The sequence below is a fragment of the Chelonia mydas genome, chromosome 5, assembly GCF_015237465.2.
Source record: "Chelonia mydas isolate rCheMyd1 chromosome 5, rCheMyd1.pri.v2, whole genome shotgun sequence".
Taxonomy (NCBI): domain Eukaryota; kingdom Metazoa; phylum Chordata; order Testudines; family Cheloniidae; genus Chelonia; species Chelonia mydas.
In genome coordinates, this window is record NC_051245.2 from 22481509 (window position 1) to 22505790 (window position 24282).

Below are 24282 nucleotides of genomic sequence, written 5' to 3' on the forward strand. Positions count from 1 at the left end.
CTGATTTTCCACAATGCAGCAGTGCTGCTTTGGAGTTGAGTGGTACTAAATAAGAAACTTCTCCTCTTCAAGCAAGTTCTTCACTGTATGGACCTCCTAGTCTGGTAATCCACTTGTTTATGGGTGTTTGACTCAATGCTGCCAATCCTAAATATTCAAAAATTATGAGTCACCCTCCCTTCCTCCCCCAATTTTTTTTTAAATTATAACATATTGGGTTCTTTTTATTTGCCTTTTGGTTTCTGACCACTCAAGGTGCACCTGGGTCACATTTTCAACGTTTTCTCCACAACTGGGATAAGAAACCTATTTTTTTTTTCAAGTGAAAGCTGATTCTGACATAAACAGTTGTCTCCAAGATGGCTTTAGCTGAAACACCAACATATCAAAAGACTTGCAATAAAATCACGAGACTTGCCAATAATAACTATCATTCTGACATCCTTAAGTTTAGCAGAGTCCATGAATTTGCATGTTAGATTTTGCTGTATTTATCTCCAAATTTAGCATTTAAGTCTGCTTTATGCTCTTGCTTAACATCTGACAGTTGCATTTTGCTTTCAAATAGTTTTTGTTTTGGGACATTATGTAGAAGAATAAATGGAAGAGGCTTGTGATAAAAAGTACCACACTTTTTGGGAGCACAGCAAGCCATGATTACTAAAGGCAGAGAACATGAAGCATACAGTTTCCATAACCAGCTACGTATGTTCCCCACCTACAGATCAGTAATTTTTAATGTAAATATAATGATTTAGTGGTCCCCAAACTTTTCAGGGTCACGCCCCTTCCCCTGTACCCATCCGCACCCCCAGCCAGGGCCAGGAGCGGGGCCGCGGGGGAGAAGCCACGGACAGGGGTAATGGGGCCAAGGCTGGGGCCACAACTGTGGGTGGGGTCAGAGCCCCGGCAATGGGCCGAGGCTGGGAGCCGGGGCGCCTGCAGATGGGAGGACCATGGGTGCAGGGCCGGCAGCTGCAGCCAGGGTCGTGACCAGGAGCGGAGCTGGGTTCCACTTCCTCCTCGCAACATTCCTCTGTGCCCCCTCGGGGGGCATGCCACACAGTTTGGGGACCTCTGATTTAAAGTGTATACTACAATCCATCTCCCCTTGCCCTGCACTGAGCAGCACACTCTTTTATAATTTATTTTGCTCAGTTCATTCTCCTTTCCCAATTCCAAAGGATTACCTGACCTGAACATGTGTGCACTTTCCTAGGACCTACTCCAATGCCCAAAGAAGTCACTTGAAAGTCTCCCACTAGTTGATTTTGGATTGGTCTCTGTTGATCAAGTGTAGGAAGGGGATGCCTTAAAACCTACTTGAACATCTAGTTACTCTCAGCTCAGACCTTTCACCTCCATACTTACTTGTCTGCAACAGCATGAGAAATATTGGGGGGCAAGAGGGAGAGGGCTGCCATATATAATTCCTGATTCAACAAACTGTCTTTGGAGCAGTAAGTAACATGAATATGGGAAATGAGGCTGGCAGCAGATATTTGATTCCTGACATGCAAGGTTAAGCAGTTCTGTGGCCACATGATTCCAGGAGAACCACAAGTACATTGACGCAGAATGCCAATAATCTGGGGATTTGATTGGAAAGAAGTGTTCTGGGCGGAGAGCGCCACCTAAATTTAAAAACCTGCCTAAGAATAACACCATTTTGAACCCCCATCACCTGGAGTGAATGTGAACTTTGTCAGGAGAATGGAAAGATAAGACCCTTGACATTTATAATGAAAGATTATAAACGTATTAGAGGGTCTCAGTATATCCATAAAGAAAATTACTTTTGCTCAGAAGAAGGGTAATGAAGTCAACCGATATTTAACTTGTGTGGCTGACAATCAGAGTTCAGGCACCCCCCGGGGAGAACAGGTGGTCTGAACCACAAAGAATAAGCAACTGTATCAACTGCTTGTATACAATGTTATTGTACATAAAAATATGGTGAGTAAGGTCTTTTATGAAAGCTTGTAATGTTCTGAACTTGATGGTCATTATGAGATATGTACACAGACTGTGGCTGTGAATCTATACATTTATATACATAGTATTCTATGCTCATAATCTGTACTACAATTTCAAATACACCTGAAAGAAGGGAGGTACTCCTCCTCAGCCAGATGTTTAGCCAAAGTCAGACACAAGTAACGATCCATGGTATAACCCAGAAAAAGACAATGATGGACCATTATAGTCAAGAGGGAATTTCCCCCTACCATGAACCACTATAGTCTGAGAGAAAACTCCCCTGAAAACACTTAAAAGAGAAAAGGTTGAAGAGAAGGCTATCCAGAACTCACGGATAGTCTTGATTGTCTGTGAATGCTGGATCCCCCTTTAGGACGCGGGGGCATGCTGGGAAACTGTTCAGAGGCAATAGATATCTGGTATTAGAAAAGTGAATTTATCTAACATAGAAGTGTAAAGCCTGAAGTTGCATCTTTATGTTTATTTTGTGTAATTTATATGCATTTGCTTTCCCTTACTATTTCATCTTTGAATCTGTGATTTTTCTATTAAATAAATGTTTTTGTTTATTTTTTATCCCAAGCAGGTCTCTTGTGCAAACTGTGTAGAGTGCATGTGCCAAAGTGAACTGATAATATGGGGCTCTTTTCACACCTTTGGGAATGATGAACCAGAGGGGGAAAGTTCCAATGTCTGGTAGTTCAGAACTGTGGGCAGATGTGTTTGGAGAGACTCAGGACTGGAAGGCTGTTGGGGTTACCCTGCAAAGAGTCACTAGGCTGGTGGAAGCTAGGGTGAAACTTTTAAGCTTATGGGCTGGTTATTGGTGTGTCAGCTGTGATCCAAAGCAGCACAGCATTAAGGCACCCAAAGTTACAAGGCAGGTGTTGACAGAATCCCTTACTGGTCTGGGTGATCCTCAAAACTTAGCAGATTAAAATCTGTGATGTTTCAAAATAAGATGGATAAACTGAATGCACTAGCCCCTCCATTTCAATAGGCCTCATGATTTCAATATTTTTGCCACAGTATTTAAGTCTCTCTTCAAAGCTCAAAATAAATCACTTTCTTCAAGATGTTCTTGTGCGCTTTTTATTATGAGGCTGCTGATATTTTAGCATCTGTTTTGGTAAAAAGCATGCACACTCCATTGTGATGGAATAAACAATGCAAGGCTTTTTTTTTTTTTTTTTTTTTTTTTTAAAGTAGGTCATATTCTAAGCAAATGAACCTTGAAAGTGCCCCTGTAAGTATGAGATGTGAACGATCAACATTTTTATTACACTGCTACCCTGATATAACGCAGTCCTCGGGAGCCAAAAAATCTTACCACGTTATAGGTGAAACCACGTTATATCGAAATTGCTTTGGCCTTGAGCATTTCCATTATTAATAGTCACTTCCCACCCCGACTGACCCTTCAGAACCCCCGACCCATCCAACCCTCCACCGCGCTCCCTGTCCCCTGACTGCTCCCACCCCTATCCACACACCTGCCCCCTGACAGGCCCCCCAGGACTCCCACACCCTATCCAACGCCCCCGTACCCCCCCACGCCAGAACCTCCAAACTATCCAACCCCACCCCCGCTCCCTGTCCCCTGACCGCCCCCCGAGAACCTCTGCCCCTTATCCAACCCCTCGGCCCAGCACCCTTAACACACCGCTCAGAGCAGCGTCGGAGCCAGACATGCTGACGCGCTGATCTGCCAGAGCGCGCAGCCCCATACCCAGAGCACTGCTTTACTGCATTATATCCAAATTCGTGTTAGATCAGGTCGCGTTATATCCGGGTAGAGGTTTATTAGCATTTAGAGCTTTTAGCTTTGCTATTCCTTAAGTACTGCATAACCTTTTCATCCATTTTAGGTTAAGTCTTTCATATATGGAAAGATGGGAATATAGAGACGAAAAAAGTATTCTTTCAACAGCGACACACACCAGAAAAACAAAGCACCTAAGACTGAAACGTCTTTTAACTCCAAGTTGTCTTTCATTTTATTTTTTAAAAACACACCAACAACAAAACAAAATGCAAGATGGCTATTTGGTTTTTTTCCTGATTCCACACGTGCACATATTCATATAATTTCACATAATACATCTTTTAGACTCTCATTAAAAGCAGTTAACAAAATTCTGGGAAGAAAAACAGTATTGGTATGAGGATCCAGAATAAATATAGCCTTTAAGAAATATTCTTGAACGTCTGACAAACCAAAGAAACTGTATGAGGCTTTGAGAAGGGGAAAGATTCTGTGCAAACAAATTAAGGCTGAATACTGCTGGACTAGACTTAACAGTAGTTAGATCTGTCTGCCTGAACAGAGGTCCAATTCTTCAGAAGTAGAGGAGGCTGGGAGGAGGTTTGGAAAGTTTTCAAACTCTGCTTTAAAAAAAGCTGACCAAAAGATAACGCTGACAGGGCAGTCCGCCCACAAAAGTACATTTATTTTATGTTAAAAAGGCAACATTTAACCATTTTTCAATAACTTGATTTTATAAATATCCATTAACGCCGCTATGATTAATAACCCCCAAGTATTACAGGAATCTCCATAAAGAGTTACTTTAATTTAAAACCTGCAAAATCCAGGTGCAGAAGTGATGGATTAAAGACTGACTCAGATTTTTAGTTTAATTAGAGCCCTGATTCAATAAGGTACATAAGCACATGCTCAACTCGGAGTACATGAGTAGTTCCATTGACTTCAGTGAGACGGATCTTGTGCTACATTAGGCACACACTTAAGTATTTTACTGAACAGGGGCCCAGATGCTTCAATTTTTTGAAGTTTTGCACATCAATTGAAGAATTTTTAAAAGGAGTTAATGAGAGTAGGGATGGTGCTGAAGCATATACACACACAACATAATCAGTATACTCTACAGCCCTTAGCACATTTGGGCCCTGACCATGATTGGGTAACATATCTCAATACAGAAAAAGATTTTTTTTCATTATTCAAATTTTAATTTACACCTAGCCTATTGCTTAGAACACTACAGAAAAAAATAAGATTTTGTTTGTCTCTCTCTCTTACCTTTCTTGTTAATAGACTTTTGCGCCTCATTCCACACGCCTCCAGTTGAAGACGTCCTCTCAATGCCAATTCAATTAACATACAGCCACGCAATCCAGAGGAGATACAATCATTCCAAAAAGACGTGTAACCCTGCAGAAGGGAAGACAACTTTAAGCAAAAGTTTTTCATCTGTACCTGAAAACAGAAAGTCTTGCTGTCTTCCCTAGTCAAATCTTAGAATTTCAGACAAAGGTCAATTTTTGTCTCCCTACCAGTGCAAACCTAGAAAAATTAGCTTTTCACCCACCACTTTATACCGAAAACCTACCCCACATTTATTTAATTGGTTTCTCAATCTCTATCTTTGAAGAGTGGTGAAACATTAGAAAATTAAAACATATATTGCAGTAAATGACAGCTTTTTAGTTATCTTCAGTGTGCTGAGTTAAACATATGCACAAGCAGTATATATAAATTATTTTTGTAATTCATTTTTCAGACCCCAAAGTTTAAATTGTAGTCTAATTTGGACACTCTACTGGTTGAATAGTATCATCTGTGTTTCCTGAGCAATGATAACATTACATTTACATTCATAAGTAGAAAGGCCCTGATGAAATGCTTAATACTGCCTTTCAGACTGCTATTAATGTAAATAGCATGATTATGCATAATAATCAATAAGCAATCCCAGATCATATGAAGGGGTCTACTTAAAATGCAGAGAAATCACATATTTTGCGAGTTGGTCACGGCATAAATAGCAAATTTCACAGATGTATTACATGGCTATTTATGCCGTGACCAACTCGCAAAATATGTGATTTCTCTGCAGTGCTTCTCAAACTGGGAGTCCCGACCCAAAAGGAGGTTGCAAGCCTATTGTAGGGGGATTGCTATATTGCCACCCTTACCTCTGCGCTGTCTTCAGAGCTGGGAAGCCGGAGAGCAGCAGCTGCTGGCCAGGTGCCCAGCTCTGTAGGCAGTGCCACCAGCAGCAGCAACGCAGAAGTAAGGTGGCATGGTATGATACTGCCACCCTTACATCTCCACTGCCGCTAGCAACAGTGCTGCCTTCAGAGCTGGGCACCTAGCCAGCAGCTGCCACTCTCTGCTCTGCCTTCAGTGCTGGACAGCCAGAGAATGGAAGCTGCTGGCCAGGCACCCAGCTCTGAAAGCAGCACAGAAGTAAGGGGACAATACTGCAACCACCCTCCAGTAGACTTGCGATGCTCTTTTGGGTTGGGACCCCCAGTTTGAGAAACGCTGTGTACCTTTGTATACTTTTACCCTAGGGTAAAAAGTATACAAATACCAGATTTCACGGTCCATTCCACAATTTTCATAGCCATGAATCTGGTAGACCCCTAATTATATGCAACACTTTATTCTGCTTGAGAGGAGTACACTGAATAAAGTAGTTTTCCAAACCAATTCTATCATAATTCGCTATCTTTCTAGTCAGTTTCATGTTCTGAATACAACTGGCTAAGTATTTTTGAAGCCTATTGTAAAATAGCATTTATATATGCCACAAGATAGCAATTTAAGGATGTTTCATGAACTACTTTTTCATAAGCAAACTTAAAATATAGGACAAAACCAAACCCTTTAGAAGAAAATCAAAATCAAAGGACTATAGGAAAAGTCATATTGGATCACACTCATGGTCCATCTGGACCAGCATCTTGTCTTCAGCACTCGCAAGCACCAGATGTTTTAAAGGAAGGTGCAAGAAACCCCCCAGTAGGCAGATCTGAGATAATCATGAAAGTCTCATGCTAACTCCCAAAAAAGATTCGATTAAACCATGAAGCATAAGATTTTATATTGCTCTCGAACCAAATATGTCGACGTGTATAGCTATACCAAGCTAAAACAAGTGCATGCGTGCATTCATGCTTTTGCTATACATTAATGTTGAATATGTAGTTTTTATCAAATTAAATATACATTATTCTCACAGTAATTATGAACAGTAACAAAAATTCTGTCAACTGATCAAAATATTAAAAATGACGAGTAAAGTGTTTTATATATAAAAATAAACAGAGCATTAAGCACCTGTGGAACTCATTGCTGCAAAGTGTCAGTAATAACCACGGGTTCATTCAGTAAAATTCAAAAAGGAATATTTATGTTATATAAATATTGACAAAATCCACAGCTGTTAGACCAGTGGTGGGCAACCTGCAGCCCATCAGGGTAAGCCGCTGGCGGGCCACTAGACCGTTTGTTTACATTTGCACAGCCGCCTTCAGCTCCCAGTGGCCACGGTTCACTGTTCCCAGCCAATGGGAGCTGCGGGAACAGCGAACTGTGGCCACTGGAAGCTGCGGGTGGCTGTGCAAATGTAAACAAACGGTCTGGCGGCCCGCCAGTGGCTTACCTTGATGGGCCACATGTGGCCTGCTGCAGGTTGCCCACCACTATATTAGATGAAACAAACATCTTAATACAGTTTATTTAAAAAAATAAAAACAAAAAAACATGCTCAAGAGCATATGCCAACCACTAACTAATGGGAGCTAGAAAGAAGCTTCTTTTATGGATAGGTTATTCCTTAACTTGTCCACTATGGGCTTTGAAATATCTGGTCCTGGCCATCGTCAGAAGCAGGACACTAGACTAGATGGATTACTGGCCTGATCAGAATGGCACTGTAGTAGGAAGAGAGCCTGAGACATAAGCCCTGTTTTTGCCAGATTCTGTGAGCAGGACCTGCTTCATAACAGGCTTCTGATACAAGGGCTTATGTCTCAGGCTCTCCATTGCCACTTCCTACTAGCATTTCTCACTGAACAGCATCCTTTGAAAGAAAAATTATATACTGAAATGTAACAAAAACACAAAAACCCACTGACCAGAGTTAAGGTTGTGCCACAATGAAATATGCCTTTCCTTATATTTGATAAAAATGTGTTTATGATATGGACAGTTTAAGATTCATGAGGTTCATTAACTATTTATTTCCTTGCTTTTAAATCCTAGTGTTTTATAGAGAGTTGTCATTTAAGAACCTTGATTTTTTTTTTAAATGAATTGTTTGGATCAGTTGAAGTTAGTTTCACTATTATCACAGTAATCCCTATAGATATAAACTTCCCCACTTCACCAATAATCCAAAAACACACATGACTACACTTAGGGTGACCAGACAGCAAACGTGAAAAATCGGGACAGAGGGTGGGGGGTAATAGGAGCCTATATAAGAAAAAGCCCCAAATATCGGGACTGTCCCTATAAAATCGGGAAATCTGGTCACCCTAACTACACTCCTGCGTATGAGTTAAGCCATTAACCATGTAACAGTTTTCAATCACGTAATCTCGAAAGGCAACTCAAAAGATTACAATCTTAACAAACAATAACTATGCTCCCTCTAGAGGATTAGAAGACATTAAAATAATGAGACCACCTAAGTTCTCATCTTTTTTTTAATTAGTCCTTGATGAAAGATTCAGACAGAATTTAGTTGACTCAAATGTAAAGTAGCATCATGTTTCAAGGAGCACAGATTGCAGTGCTACGAACACAGTCACCAAGGAGAGTATTTAAAACAAAACAAAAAAAAACCCAAACATTCTGGACATTTTAAACCTGCCATACTAATTGGGCTTTTGATGGCATTCAGACAGAAGCATTATCATATTCGAGTTCACAGCAAAGACCACACATAATAGAAACATTCACATAAAAGGTTGATTTAGCAAGAAGCAGTTAACTCATACCTCTTGGTTCAGTAGAAGAGGAAGAGAATAAGTATTTGTCACCATTATAACAATTTAATTCAAATCAGATCACACTGAACAACTCAGAGCACTATTACATGGTACTATTCCTCCCCACTCACACAACCCTCACCAGAAACACTGCTAACTATCCTTGATTTACTCATCTTACAGAATCATAGAAATGTAGGGCTGCAAGGGACCTTGACAAGGCATGACGCCCAGCCCCCTGAGCTGATGCAGGATCAAGTAAACGTAGAAAATCCCTGACAGTTTTTTGCTTAACCTGTTCGTAAAAACCTCCACTGATGAGGATGCCACAACCTACCTTGGAAGTCTTGTTTCACCACCTTCTATGACTTTTTGTAGAAGTCTGCTAACCAGTTTTAAACACTTAATTTAAAATTACTAAGCAGAAGGTAAGTTTTTTTAACTCTCTCAACGAACAGGCAAAATATTAAAGAGCTAATTTTCTCTGCTCAAAGTTTGTATTAGAACAAATGCCTTTGAGTTCAATACTGTTTGGCAAATCAACATTTCACATCAAGGTATTATTTTTATGACCTGTAAATGAACAGTTACACTGATTTCTTCAACTCACCTACAAAAATTCAGCTTTGCCTTCAAATTGAACCTGGCAATTTTCAGGTCAAACAAATTTTTGCTAACCAAAGTTACACGAAGCTAAAAATAAGGTTAATACTGGAATCTGGTTGTGATCTTAACGATGGAAAGATCATTCTCTCAATGTATTTTTTTTAAGTCACATTTTAATATGACACCAGAACATATACGAGTTCCTCCTACGGTTCTGCAGTGAGCGGATAACTAAAATATTACTCTTCAATTGTGCAGATTTATATTCACTTCCACAATGGCACACAGACAGATAAGTAAATGCGCCGGTTTCTGCTTCACTTAAATCAGAGAAAAATTGTGCTAGATGAAGCCAAAGTTGGCAGGAAAAGAACTTTTTTAAATTTTCAAGCCTTTCATGTCCTTATCTGGACTAGTCTAAAAGCATTAAAACCAACCATTTGAAGCACTGTAAACTTGTAATCCCTGTATATCTTCAACCCACACAAACACAGTAGCTATGCCAGGCATTTTGAAAGCATTCTTTGTACCAAGTGGTTGTAAACCTGAGAAAGTGTTTCATTCAGGTCCAGTTGAACCAGTGCAATCTACAGTCGTTTCTCCCACAACTGTTGTAGCTCTATCAGATCAGATAGTTCTAATTCCATACAGCAATTCAAGATATTGGTACAAGTACTTTCACCTGAGGAGATTCATTTCCTACTGTCACTATGCCTTGCTAGTCCATAAACTTGGCTGGCAATAATGAAGTCTCAAATTAAAAAAATTAAAAAAAAAAAAAGTACAGTAGGACCCTTTTTATCTGAGCCTCCATTACCTGGCTCTCTGTATTAACAATCCCAGGGCTGATGGCCCAAACCCTGCTGCCCCGGGGCTGAAGCTCTTTGCCCATTCTCTGGATTATCCAGATTTTTGATTATCCTATGGTGCCCTGGTCCCAATTAGATCAGATAACTGGGGTTCCACTGTATGTGATAACAGTGCATCTTCAGCTCTGCTGGGTACTACAATGTAATCTATAAATACAACATTTCTGTAACACTCATCTGACCCAGTTTTAATACACAGTTGAGTTGTGCCCATACAACACAACCACGGGTCAATTAAGTTTGGGCATACCTACCAACTGAACTGATTAATCATGTCTGAAATTAGGGAAAATTAGACAACCATCCTGTAGGGAACAGTGTGTCAAGCAAGAGGATATGTGAATGTAGAATTATGTACAAAAATAACAGTATTCAAAAATAAAAATATAAAATTTTAGAGCCGACAAGTCCACTCAGTCCTATTTCTTGCTCAGCCAATCACTCAGACAAACAAATTTGTTTACATTTGCAGGAGACAATGCTGCCCGCTTCTTGTTTACAATGTCACCTGAAAGTGAGAACAGGCGTTTTCATGGCACTTTTGTAGCCGGCACTGTAAGGTATTTACATGCCAGATGTGCTAAACATTGGTATGCCCCTTCATGCTTCGGCCACATTTCCAGAGGACACGTTTGATGCAAAGGAAAAAAAAAAAAATCAAGCTTTTCCTAACAACATGTTCAGAAATAGCTCTGTCTAGGAAGATGAGTAAAAGCAGAATCTATCAGATACTTCTTGGAATCCAGAAAGCATTTCTATGAGAAAACCATAGGGCAAAAAACCCTACTTTTTAGAATGTGAAATAGTATTTCTTTTTGGTTTCTCATTTTTTATAATCCTGATTTTTCTAAGTCACCCTAACAAATGAATCTCCGAAAATTTGATACTTAAAATGAAAGTGTTTACCTTGAGTCTAAACAATAAAGTTATGTAAGAGGGGAAAAAAAGCCCCAAAGCTGTTCCCATCTCTTCACTGTCCCTTCTCATTCCAACTTTTCAGGGAAGTTTTGCCTATCTTCCCTTCCTCCCTCTTTTCTTTTTTGAAGGGGGGAGGGAGGTGAGGGAGAAGGCTGTATAGAAAAGATGAGCAATACATTTTGAACTCAACACAGTTAGGCTTGGGCTGAGTCAGGTGTCCTCTGGCAAGAAGTTTCATAGTTGAGATCTTGTTAGAGCAGGAGTTCTCAAACTGTGGGTCAGGACCCCTCAGGGGGTCGCAAGGTTCTTACATGGGGGGTCGGGAGCTGTCAGCCTCCACCCTAAACCCCGCTTTGCCTCCAGCATTTATAATGGTGTTAAATATATGAAAAAACATTTTTAATTGATGGGGGGGGGGTCACACTCAGAGGCTTGCTATGTGAAAGGGGTCACTACTAAAAAAAGTTTGAGAATCACTGTGCTAGAAAGACTATTCTGCCCCAGCTTTGAGAGTCTTATCTTGAGTATCTTAAACTGTATTGGCACTGTGCAGTGCAATTGTCTCAGTGGGTCACAGAAATTGTCTCAGAGGTAATTAAGTACCAACCCATTAACAGACCTGTAGATTGGGACCAGGACATCAAACTTGTATTGGAAATTAATGGAGAGTCTTGAAATCCTTGGATCGCATGCGCAATCCTTCATGTCACCCTTTGTTGCTTAGGAGACTTGCCACTCAGCTGCATCAGCTGCAGCTTCTATGTTGTGGTTATGCTCATCCCCAGGTAGTCAGTTGCAACAGTCTAACCTGCTGGTGACAAAAACTAGCATTAAAACGTGTTAGGTCCTCATCTAACAGGAAACAGCATGTTCTTCTGGTCATCTGAAGGTGGAAAATAGACATTATTTGCTATAAATAGCTGTCTGTAGCAAAAGAAGTCCAGTCTTGCCCTAAGGCTTCAAACCATTTTGATGTTCATAGTCTGCCTTCTATCAGTGTATTGATGAAGGTTTATTAAACTGTGTTCCCATTTCATCCATCATTTCTGGTTTTTCCTCACCCATTTTTCCACCCATTGGACACAGACTCATAGAACTGGAAGGGACCTCGAGAGGTTATCTAGTCCAGTCCCCTGCACTCAAGGCAGGACTAAGTATTATCTAGACCATCCCTGATAGATGTTTGTCCAACCTGCTCTTAAAAATCCCCAATGATGGCGATTCCACAACCTCCCCAGGCAATTTATTCCAGTGCTTAACCACTCTGACAGTTAGGAAGTTTTTCCTAATGTCCAACCTAAACCGCCCTTGATGCAATTTAAGCCCACTGCTTCTTGTCCTATCCTCAGAGGTTAAGAACAAGTTTTCTCCCTCCTCCTTGTAACAACCTTTTACGTACTTGAAATCTGTTATGTCCCCTCTCAGTCTTCTCTTCTCCAGACTAAACAAACCCAATTTTTTCAATCTTCCCTCATAGGTCATGTTTTCTAGACCTTTAATCATTTTTGTTGCTCTTCTCTGAACTTTCTCCAATTGGTCCACATCTTTCCTAAAATGTAGCACCCAGAACTGGACACAATACTCCAGCTAAAGCCTAATCAGCGCGGAGTAGAACGGAAGAATTACTTCTCATGTCTTGCTTACAATACTCCTGCTAATACATCCCAGAATGATGTTTGCTTTTTTTGCAACAGTGTTACACTGCTGACTCATTTATCTTGCGATCCACTATGACCCCCAGATCCCTTTCTGCAGTACTCCTTCCTAGGCAGTCATTTCCCATTTTGTATGTGTGCAACTGATTGTTCCCTCCTGGTGGAGTACTTTGCATTTGTCCTTATTGGATTTCATCCTATTTACTTCAGACCATTTCTCCAGTTTGTCCAGATCATTTTGAATTTTAATCCTATCCTCCAAAGCACTTGCAGCTTGGTATCGCCCGCAAACTTTATAAGTGTACTCTCTATGCCATTATCTAAATCACAGACGAAGATATTGAACAGAATCGGACCCTGAACCGATCCCTACGGGATCCCACTCGTTATGCCCTTCCAGCATGACTGTGAACCACTGATAACTACTCTCTGGGAACGATTTTCCAACCAGTTATGCACCCACCTTATACTAGCTCCATCTAGGCTGTATTTCCTAGTTTTTTATGAGAAGGTCATGCAAGACAGTATCAAAAGTCTTACTAAAGTCAAGATATACCACATCTACCGCTTCCCCCTCATCCACAAGCCTTGTTACCCTGTCAAAGAAAGTTATCAGGTTGGTTTGACATGATTTGTTCTTGACAAATCCATGCTGACAGTTACTTATCATCTCATTATCTTCTAGGTGTTTGAAAATTAATTATTTGCTCCATTATCTTTCCAGGTACAGAAGTTAAACTGGCAGGTCTGTAATTCCCCGGCTTGTCCTTATTTCCCTTTTTATAGATAGGCACTATATTTGCCCTTTTCCAGTCTTCTGGAATGTCTCCTGTCTTCCATGACTTTTCAAAGGTAATTGCTAATGGCTCAGATATCTCCACAGTCAGCTCCTTGAGTATTCTAGGATGCATTTCATCAGGCCCTTGTGATTTGAAGATATTAAGTAATTCTTGACTTGTTCTTTCCCTATTTTAGACTCTGATCCTACTTCATTTTCACTGGCATTCACTATGTTAGACGTCCAATCGGCACCAATCTTCTTTGTGAAAACCGTAACAAAGAAGCACCTCTGCCATTTCCACTTTAAGGCCAGAAGGGACCATCATGATCGTCTAGTCAGACCTCCTGCACATAGCAGGCCACAGAACCTCACCCACCCACTCCTGTAATAATCTCTGGCTGAGTTACTGAAGTCCTCAAATCATGATTTAAAGACTTCAAATTACAGAGAATCCACCATTTACACTAGTTTAAACCTGCAAGTGACCCATGCCCCAGGGCTGAAGAGGAAGACAAAAAAACCTCAGGGTCTCTTCCAATATAACCTTCCTGACCCAAAATATTATGATCTGTTAGACCTTGAGCATGTGGGCAAGACCAACCAGACAGACACCTGGGAAAGAATTCTCAGAGCCCTCCCCATCTCGTGTCCCATCACCAGTCGTTGGAGATATTTGCTGCCAGCAGTCACAGATCAGTTACATGCCATTGTAGGCAGTCTGATCATACCATCCTCTCCATAAACTTATCAAGCTCAGTCTTGAAGCCAGTTATGTTTTCTGTCCCTACTACTCCCCTTGGAAGGCTATTCTAGAACTTTACTCCTGTAATGGTTAGAAACCTTTGTCTAAATTCAAGCCTAAACTTGTTGATGGCCAGTTTATATCCATTTGTTTTTGTGTCCACATTGGTGCTTAACTTAATTAACTCCTCTCCCTCCCTGATATTTATCCCTCTGCTGTATGTATAGAGAGAAATTATATTTCCCCTCAGCTTTCTTTTGGCTAAGCTAAACAAGCCAAGCTCTTTGAGTCTCCTCTCATAAGGTAGGTTTTCCATTACTCTGATCATGCTAGTACCCCTCCCTACACCTGTTCCAGTTTGAATTTATCTTTCCTAAACATGGGAGGCCAGAATTGCACATAGTATTCCAGATGAAGTTTCACAAGTACCATTATACAAGGCAATAACACTTCCCTATCTCAGAAGGGATATGTCAGAAGATGAAATTTATTCTTATAGATTAAGACCAGAAGGCACAACTGTGATAATCTTATCAGACTTTCTGCACAACACAGGCCAAAGAAATTCAACCAGGAATTCTACAGGCAACTTTTCTTGCCTAGAAATTTATCCAGAAACATCCCACCTTCTTAAGTAATGTTTCCCCCTCTTTCCTACATGGGCAGATGAGAACTTTTGTCCCTACTAGGGGTAAGGGAACATCCTCCTCCACTCTTTCCCGGAACAATAGCTTCTAGTGCTGGAAGGTACTACTTTCTTATTAATGCAAATATTCAGCTGTGCTATAAAGTAAACTAATTTTCATTTGTAACAGATCCTTCAATTATAGGCGACAGGTCTGCAGAAACAACAATTCTGCAGCATCTCAGAAATAATCCTCAGGGTCAGACTGCAGGACATGAATGGCTCAAAAACAAAACTTGCATGTCAGAGTAAGTTTTTGTCTGTCCCCCAAATACCTCACTATCTTAACTGTGGGATGTTCACAGCAGAAAAATCCATTACTCGGAAGAAGGGAGGATTAAAACAGTAATTGTTTACAATAAGCAGTGTCACAACGACAACTTACTGAGGCACCTGCTTCTAACGAGCTCTCTTTGTGATTCAATGGAAATTTATTTCCAACATGTCGCAAGCCAATATTTCGGTTAAGAAAAACATTAGGAAACAGACTTCTCAGAAGTCTACTAGTGATTACTTTCTTCTTTGAGGAAACAAACAACCTCCTTCTCTGTCCAATCCAGGACAGATCTTAATAAGGATGATACATTTGTGACAATCTGGTGAATCTGTCTGTATAACTTACATATAAAGAGACCCCAGCATAAAACAGAATTTGTATCAGTTTCAGACTGCAGACTCCACTTTGGATATTGGGTTCTTTATTTTCTCTGCTGTCATGTTACTTCCACATTAAACTGGAATTCCAAAGGCTGGTGGCAAAGGGCTAATCTTAGAAGGTCACTGACTTAACTGCTCTCCCAATGAAATGGAATCACTCTAAAATAGGCTGACTCCCACCTAGATGAACTGGTTTATCCAGAGAGAGGTTGCCTAGCAATAAAGTCACTTGGTAAGGGTCTAGGATTATCTGATGAGGCTGATCCAGTAACCACCTGACTGAGGGACTAAGCGGTTATTAAAGGACTTGGAGAGAGGAGGATGGAGAGCACCACATTGGAAGTTTTGGGCAAGAGGCGGGAAGAAGGCGGCCAAGGTCAGAGAAGGTGAGCTGGAGGGAGAAGACTCCATGTTTCAGAAGACAAGCCATGCATTGCAGGTGGAGGACCCTCAACAGACCCTAGCCCTAAGAATGCTTAGGAGTGGTCAGGAAACTGACGCAGGGAAATGTATATCGGATTTATTATTTTTGTATAGATCTGTTATTTCTCATGCAATTAAGCGCAATGGTTTTAGACTCTTGTGCAAAGTGTCTCTGCATTTTATGTATTACACTTACCACATACCCCTTGAAATAAACTGTGGAACCAGATCACCCGATGGCTGGAGTTCTAGGAGAAAATGTGTTTAGGCTACAGGGAGAATTTAAGGAGTCAACACCAATTCTAGGGTTTAAACAGTTGCACCGCATACATAGGTGCGACTCAAAGGAGATCCCAAGACAGGCTCTGTTCAGACTCCGGAGGCTTCAAACACATGGGATTCAGCAATCTGATGAGTTACCAGCAGGGAATGCTCAAATGGAACCATAATAGCATTGTTGGAGCAAAAGGACATTTAAAGTTGCATTGTAACTGCACCTTACAATAGACTACCTTCATATTCATGGGTTCTCTAGGTAAAAACTTGCCTACAAATTGAATGACTGTCTTGGACTCAGGAAGTGGCTGCTACCATACATATCCCTTGTGCTTTGGCAGTAAGTACAATCTGTGGGAGTCCTGGACCTCACATTCAACACATCTTCAAATGCTAGATGGAGGAAGATGCACTGCGCAGATTTAAGGGGAAAGCATTCAGTTTTGGGTGGTTGTCTCTCATTGTCAGCTCTCACTTGTTCAGTCTGAACCCCCAGGGTAACGATCACCTTCTTTCACAAGAGAGGAGGAAGAGTAAAAGTGAGTCTCCTCTTCCCCAATCCCACTGGGAAAATTCCACTTCTTCTAATTGAAATAGACCAAAACAATTTGTTTGGCATTTTCTTGCTTTTGAATGTCTTTGATTGGTGTTTCTTATTACAAAAAAGTCAGTTTTTTCTTTGACCTTTTTCTGGCTTGTGAAGGTTCAAGTCGAAGTCAAAACCAGAGCTCAGGGTTATCATCCCTTCAAATCCCAGACTCTCTAGTGAGTTGTGGAGAGAAGGAGTAAAATGACACATAATGTGTGAGTCTAAGTTCTATTTCTCTGAGAACATTTGAGGACTACAGAATTGGATCCTTCAAGCATCCATCTGCCTGGGAATCAGGCTTGAAGCCACCAGACAGGGATAGGAGGAGCACGTAGCGATGTAAATATCGGTTACAAAAAGTTAAAATTATATTGGTTAACTGATGTCGCTCCAGCGGTGGGGTGCCATGGGGCGGCAGGCGCTGGGGTCCCACCAGCCCGGTGTGGCCGCTCCAGCCCGCTTGGCCCAGGGCAGCCAGCACAACCGGGGTTGGGGTCCTAGGTGGCCCAGCACAGCCGGGCAAGGTTGCTCCAGCCAGCCTGGCGCACCCTGCAGCAGGGGTTACCAGTTAAGGTCCGGTTAATGGTTAGCCATTTTTCTTTTACATTCCTAGGAGCAGGGTTTCCCCATGGGAAAGGATGGGACAGTCTCCAAGTTGGAGGGGGCGGGCACAGGTGGAGAAGGAAAGGCGTGTGGATGACATAGTTTACTGGTTTCTCCAGAGAGACAATGCTTCATTGGAACCCACTGAGACATCTCAGTGCTGTCACCATGCATACACTAGCTGGGAACTGAGGTGATAAGATCTTCCCCGGAGTCTGGACTCTTTTGCAGCTGCAGATCCTTTGTGACAGGCTGAGCAACCATTTCTGAATCTTCTCCTTCCTTACCACTTTGGTCCAGGTAGATGACAAAAGACAGGAAAATGCTTCAGTAAAACCTTGAGCCCAAAGCTCAAGAAGAGTAGATTTGCTGGTTCCCTTAAAAAATTAAATTAGCTCTGTCACCAGAGGTCTGTAGCCTACAGTTTGTGCTGCTTTAAAGACAGAGAAATCTGGGAGAGGCTTAAAGAGGGCAGCCTCATAACCCTGCCAAGTCAAAGAGATCCAGTCTGCCTTCAGATGCCTTTGACAAGAATAGAAATCTCCACAGTTAAGATGGTGGGATATGGGGGACGAGGGGGGGGACGACAGAGTACAACTGAGTCCACTGAACTCATGTTGAATTACACAGTAAAACCATTCTTACCCACGCCAGCACTAAGTACGTAACATAGAAAAGTGAACATTGGCTGGTATATAAAGGCCACCTCAGTTCACAGCTAAGTTGTCTACACAGCTATCTTAGCTCCTGAATTGCATCTAAGGAGGTTGTGACACTGATTGAAAAGCAAATGTATAGTTCATAGCTGATGACAAAGGTACTAAAAGAAATACCCGAGAGAAGAATCATGCAAAAAGCCTACCAGCCTGATTTGCAAAAGTGGTGAGTTCCCACAAATGCCACTGAAGTCCATGGAAGCAGCAGATGTTTAACACCTGGGGGGGTGGGGGAGAAACAGATTGCCAGATACTCATTTTATAAGCTTAATGGGCCAGCTTAAGTAATGAAAAAGATTCTAGATGCTACATATGTGAACGAACATACGTTTGTAGGGAAAAAATTATCCAAGAAATTTTACATATTAATAAATTTAAATAATTTATTAATCCATATGCACAAGAGGCATAGGAGGAGGAAAAATGAATTAAGGTTGAAAAAGTATACCCAATACCTATTTCCCCAAGGACTAGGCCTATTAATATGGGTGAAAGATACCTACATCCAGGATCATGCTTTCTGCAATTTCAAGGAACAGAACAGCTGCACATATAGTACACAATAAAGGGTGTACATGTAACACTGCCAGTTTTTGTTTTCGAATACTTAACTGTGCTACCTTAAAAAAAAAAGTTAAGATTTTTGTATGGAATTGTAAAAAAATGAACTTGTGAGGTTAGTCATTAAATGCCTAGTTAAAAGATTAACTGTCAAGAGTCAAAATGAACGTAGAATTTTAGTACCAGACTGTGATCAAGTTTCTCTATGTAGACCTCTGTCCAATATAGATGAGTTACTAGAGAGCAGATGCATCTCAGCTAGTCTGTGTGTGTCAGCACAGTGAAAACCACATACAGCCTGAAGCCCTACGCAGCTAAAATTTGGGTAAGAAAGTTAATATAATAAAAAAGCTATGTACTACTTTCTGTAGGACAATTTTCAATTTTGAAGTTTTCAAAAGCTTGCTCTCCTCTACAGAATTTTTCCCAGCCAGCATCTGTAATGATCTGTGAGATATTTCAGTACCTGGTAAAATGACGTAACATTACTTTTCTTCCATAAGTTAACAGTCCAGTCTCCAGCTCATAAAGAGTCAAGGAAACTAAAAATATCTACTGCTGCCCAAGCTACAAAAATTCCTGATTAAACTTCTCTGTGTGTGCGCGTGCCAAGAAAAGTTCACAGTTATAGCCTACAGCAAAATTATTATATTGGTCTAAATTGCAACAGATAATAGCAAGTACCTCAACATATTGTACAATTTATATAAGTTTTATTTCAGCACACTGGGAATCAGTTAAAATATTTGATCTGTATTTAGCGTATCAATTATCTACACTATGGAAATAAAACAGAGGACCCACTGAGGCTTGTTTCATGATTCATCCTGCTTCTCCAAATAGATTAGTTGTGGCACATCTGTAGAGAGCAGCTGTATATATTGCTATGATTGAAAAAGTTTCCATTTCTTATTAAGAGGACTCAAAAAAACCAAGGAGCGGTTACAGAAAGCAGCTAACTCCCAACCTGGTACTTTTCAAGGGGACTGACCCCAGAGCTAGAGGCTGTATGAAAGATGAACAAGAGCTGTTAAGAGCAAACTGGTCTGTACTTCTCTTTTAAATTACACTTAAAAAAAAACAACAAAAAAATCTATCCTCCCAATATTTATTGCTCCATCTTCCTTATACACTTCAGTAAGTTCAAAGAGTAACCCTCTTTCACTGCTCCTTTTGTGAGTACCATTTTATAACAGAATACAGTAAAACAACAAGCCATTTGTCATCCTCCTACTTCAAAAAAATAAGTACCCTTGTGTCGCAGAAGTTTGTACTGTATTAGAATGCCAAAACTCTCTAAGTGAATTCCAATAGATCCTGTATTTAAAGATTAGGCCCAAAAACTGAAAGAAAAGCCAGAGAACAAGAATTATTAGGGCATGAGTAAGACACTGGACTGTCAGAATTGTGCAATATTCCTAAGGTTGGTAGAGTTATTTTGGTCCACCACCTTTTATCAGTTTGTACATTCATGCTCAACACATAGCTACTTTTAAAACAAGAATTCTGTTAATTAAAAAATTATCATTGCTTTCGATCACAGCAAAGAAAACTTTGGAGTTACAAAATTAGACACAAATCATTCGTTAAGCACTTACCAAGCAAAAAACTGTAAAAATGTTAAATGGTAAAAATGGACTATAAAACTGAAGCACTCTGAAATACATTTCTCCTTTAGACAACAGTTTTAAAAGGTTTGGATGAACTGGACTTCCTTTTTAGTGCTTAACTTCTGAAGGGTTTCCAGCGGAATTGCAGAATTTCCTGAAGATGTGATGATCCCTGAAGTATCCTAGTTATGCACTGTGTTCCAATATGTTAGCTGTTCCCCCAAGGACACCACATCTGCCAGTTAACATTAGTCTCCATTGTCCCAGTAGCATGTCACACTGCTATTAATTGAAATATCTGATTGAGCTTTGGAACATTTCAGCCTCCAAGACTGTTCAAGCTACCCAACAACTCCAGATATCTTTAGATACGTCACTATTTCATAATATACACTTTAAAGAGATTGTGTCTACCGAACACCCACCGTTCCTGGAAGTTTAAATGTACCAATAACGGAAAACTACTCAGCAGCAATGTAGCATTATTGTAGTAATTTAAAAATATGATCCTGAACATTCTGTGTATGCTACAGACCCACAAACATGCAAAAATGATCATAAACATACATAACTCCTTCGGCCATCATTTTGCCAATTCTTTTGTCTTCTATACAAAAGGCATATCACCTATCTGTGTCTCCAAAATCCATAGTATTTTTTGTATACTATTATACCATGTAACAAAAAATTGGAATAGTTGGATTTTTATCTAAAACGTCACAGTAGTGTCACTCACAGACTATATACCTCTATAGAAAATTGCTTGCATGCAGGAGGTTAACAGAAATTTAAACCTTTGTAAGTCAGTATTTTGCCTATAGGCTCAAGATGTATTTACATCAGTGTCCTCAGTATCTATATTATTTATAATACAGTATGCATCAGAATGTTTAACGTGAAACATGTATGTGTGCATATATACTTTTTTTCTTTTTTTTTTTACTAAAAATTGTTTCTTTTGTATGTTACCTGACTATTAAAATATAGAAACGGTTATGTGCATGTGGAAAAAACAAAATAAAGAAGAATAATCAACAGGAAAAAAATTAAATGAACTCAAAATGTACGAACAATATCATAGGAAGGATCAAAGGCCAACAGACTTTGTGTTCTGAACATGTGTATACTGCACACAGAAAATGCAAGATAAAGTATTTTTTTGTTTTTAGAGAAGTAAATTTCTCCATACCAAGGATGTCCCAGGCTTTGTTGAACCAAAAATAGAGTTATTACACTCAGCAGGCATACTTTAAGAATTTTGCTATGATTTAACTAAAATAGTGCACCTCTTTTGATAGGATTCACATAAAAACCTATGATACATTGAACATATTTAGCTGTATAAAATTCCAAAAGCTACATTGCCATTTGAACCTTTTTCAAAAAGTTTTTTTAAAAGAAAGTCTCACCACAAACTTAAATTACAAATTGCATACATTTCAACAGGGCTCCTTCTGTATACAGTTTAGGTGATGTTAGATTATATTAAATTATATTGACAGAATATTAACACATCTGTCTAGACTCTTTCCACCACTCCCTCAAGTCTTCCAAGAAAAAAAAGGTAGAGCTATTATTTAGCTAAGATATGAATAATAAATTCCCAATGAATCTTTCCTGCCAGGTACCTAGAGCTTTTAGGAGAACATGTGATCTTAATTCAATAAAACTATACTAAAGTTTTCTATAACTAGAACTCAACACTGAATCATTTTGTTTGCAGGCGATTATATTCCACCGTAGTAAGTGGATAAGACTTTGTCAGCTTGAAATTTAGTCAATTTTAAAAAAAGAAAAGGAGTACTTGTGGCACCTTAGAGACTAACCAATTTATCTGAGCATAAGCTTTCATGAGCTACAGCTCACTTCATCGGATGCATACAGAATACAGACTAACATGGCTATTACTCTGAAACCTGTCAATTTTAAAAGTGAGTTTAAAGTACTTTTGAATACTACGCCTGCTCCTAAGTCTCCCTGGCACTTTTTGTGGTTTCACAGTCACACTTTACTCATTTTAAAAATGTTTTTCTCTATACTGTTGCTCTGAGAAAGACCCACATAAACAGGGGAAACCAACCATGCAGTAAGAAACAGTTAAACTGACTATAAAGTGCTGTCAAATGCACAAAGTAGACTAGTTGGAAAAAAGTGAGAAAACTATTTTTGTTTACTAATGTTAAGTATTACTTGTAGCAATGGAAGGTAAAATATTTTCAAAGATAAGTGATTTTAAGTTGACAGATTTTAAGTTGGAAACAGAAAGCTCTACAGAAGAGCTAAGTAGACAGACACAAAGCGTATAACCCCATGATAAATTTATCACAAACCTCAAGAACTGCATATTGCTGTAGCCCTTGTCCTCATGTCCTCTACCTAACCCCAGTGGATGACCTCATGTCTCTTTATATTTTCTCTCAACTGTATGCTCTCTGGGACAGGTATATTTCTTTTGTCTGTAAAGTACCATGAATATCTGCGTTGCTAGAGAAACATTAAATACAAGTATACTCAACAGAAGATTCCTTTCCGTAGAAAGAGCCCTTCGATTCTCTTGGGGGATGTGCAGTTATGAAAGAGATAGAATAAATGATCTAACTATAAAAATTTGATACATAACCTGTACAAAGAGAATTTTGAGGTCCAAAGCCCTGATCCTGCAAAGACTTTAAGCACTTGCTTAACCTTACTTCAGTGGGACTACTCTTGTGTGTAAAGTTAAGAGTCTTATGTAAATATACATAAGACCAGGGCATTAGGCCCTGATACAGCCATCAGATTCACATGGATGGATCCATGTGTCAATGTGGAGGCCTCATGACTTTATTGGGACTCCACACAAATGCAAAGGCCCACTCAAGCAGATCCAATTACAAGAACATGTCCTAAGACAACAAGTATTACACAAGAGACAGGAAATAGGGATATAATAAAATATACACAATTTTATACCAGCTGCTTCTCAACCTAGCCATTCTTAGTCAGCTAATTAATTTTAGGTTTCATGCAATAAAAGTCATCCAAAACATAATGCTAGCAGTCCCATCTCACATCAGACCTTACTAATGCACACACACAATTTGAAGGTACCTTCTTTCCCCCCACTGCCTGCATTTGCTAGTTGGCTTGAAAAGTTTACAGGTGACATCAAAACTGAATGAAAGACCAGCATTAGTCTATAATATGTACCAAACTAATCAGTCCCCTTTTGTAGGATTGCTACTTCAGAATTTGTTTTCTTTATCCCTATTAAACCCTTTCTCCCCTCCTCCCCCCTAAAAAAAGATGTTGGTAGAACTAAACCAGATCCTTCTATAATCATGTCACAAACACAACTAAAAATAAAATAAATTTCAAATACTAAATTCAAGGAAAAAAATTGTTTACCACCACGCTTAATAAATTTTACTCACTTCTCGTGTCTGAAGCCCATTTTTGTCAGAAATAAACGTATCTCCCAGCATTTTAAAGAGGTACAAATAAAATCTTGACATACACTAAACTAGAACTGCTTATTGCAAAGAATTTTTTTAAAAAACAAAATATTTTACACATACTGACATCTACACCTGCAATTTGGCAAATCCAATTAATTTAGCAACCCCCAAGACCTAGTATTATTGTGTGCAACCAAATACATGAAACTGACCAGTCTCCCAGAGCCCCAAATGAGCTGTGGGAGGCTGGGTAAAATATAACAGCTCTGACCTGGTACCCCAATTCCACCCCCAATAGTCTCTGGAGTACCTTACCCGCATCTTCAAGGTCCCTGCCTTTATCCCCAAACCCAGAGTCACCTAAAAAGCCCCTACATGCACCCAAACCTCCTCTTCCTCAGAATCATTACTCCTCTCAAATACACTG

General features: G+C 39.9%; 1 protein-coding gene across 1 annotated transcript in view; it reads right to left on the reverse strand.

Moving 5' to 3' along the window:
- Positions 1-24282, reverse strand: part of GOLPH3 (golgi phosphoprotein 3) — a 40631-nt gene that overhangs the window by 14506 nt on the left and 1843 nt on the right. The window contains exon 2 of the mRNA XM_037902610.2: positions 5024-5155. Within this exon, the coding sequence (XP_037758538.1) occupies positions 5024-5155 (132 nt within the window). The remainder of the gene's footprint in view (positions 1-5023; positions 5156-24282) is intronic.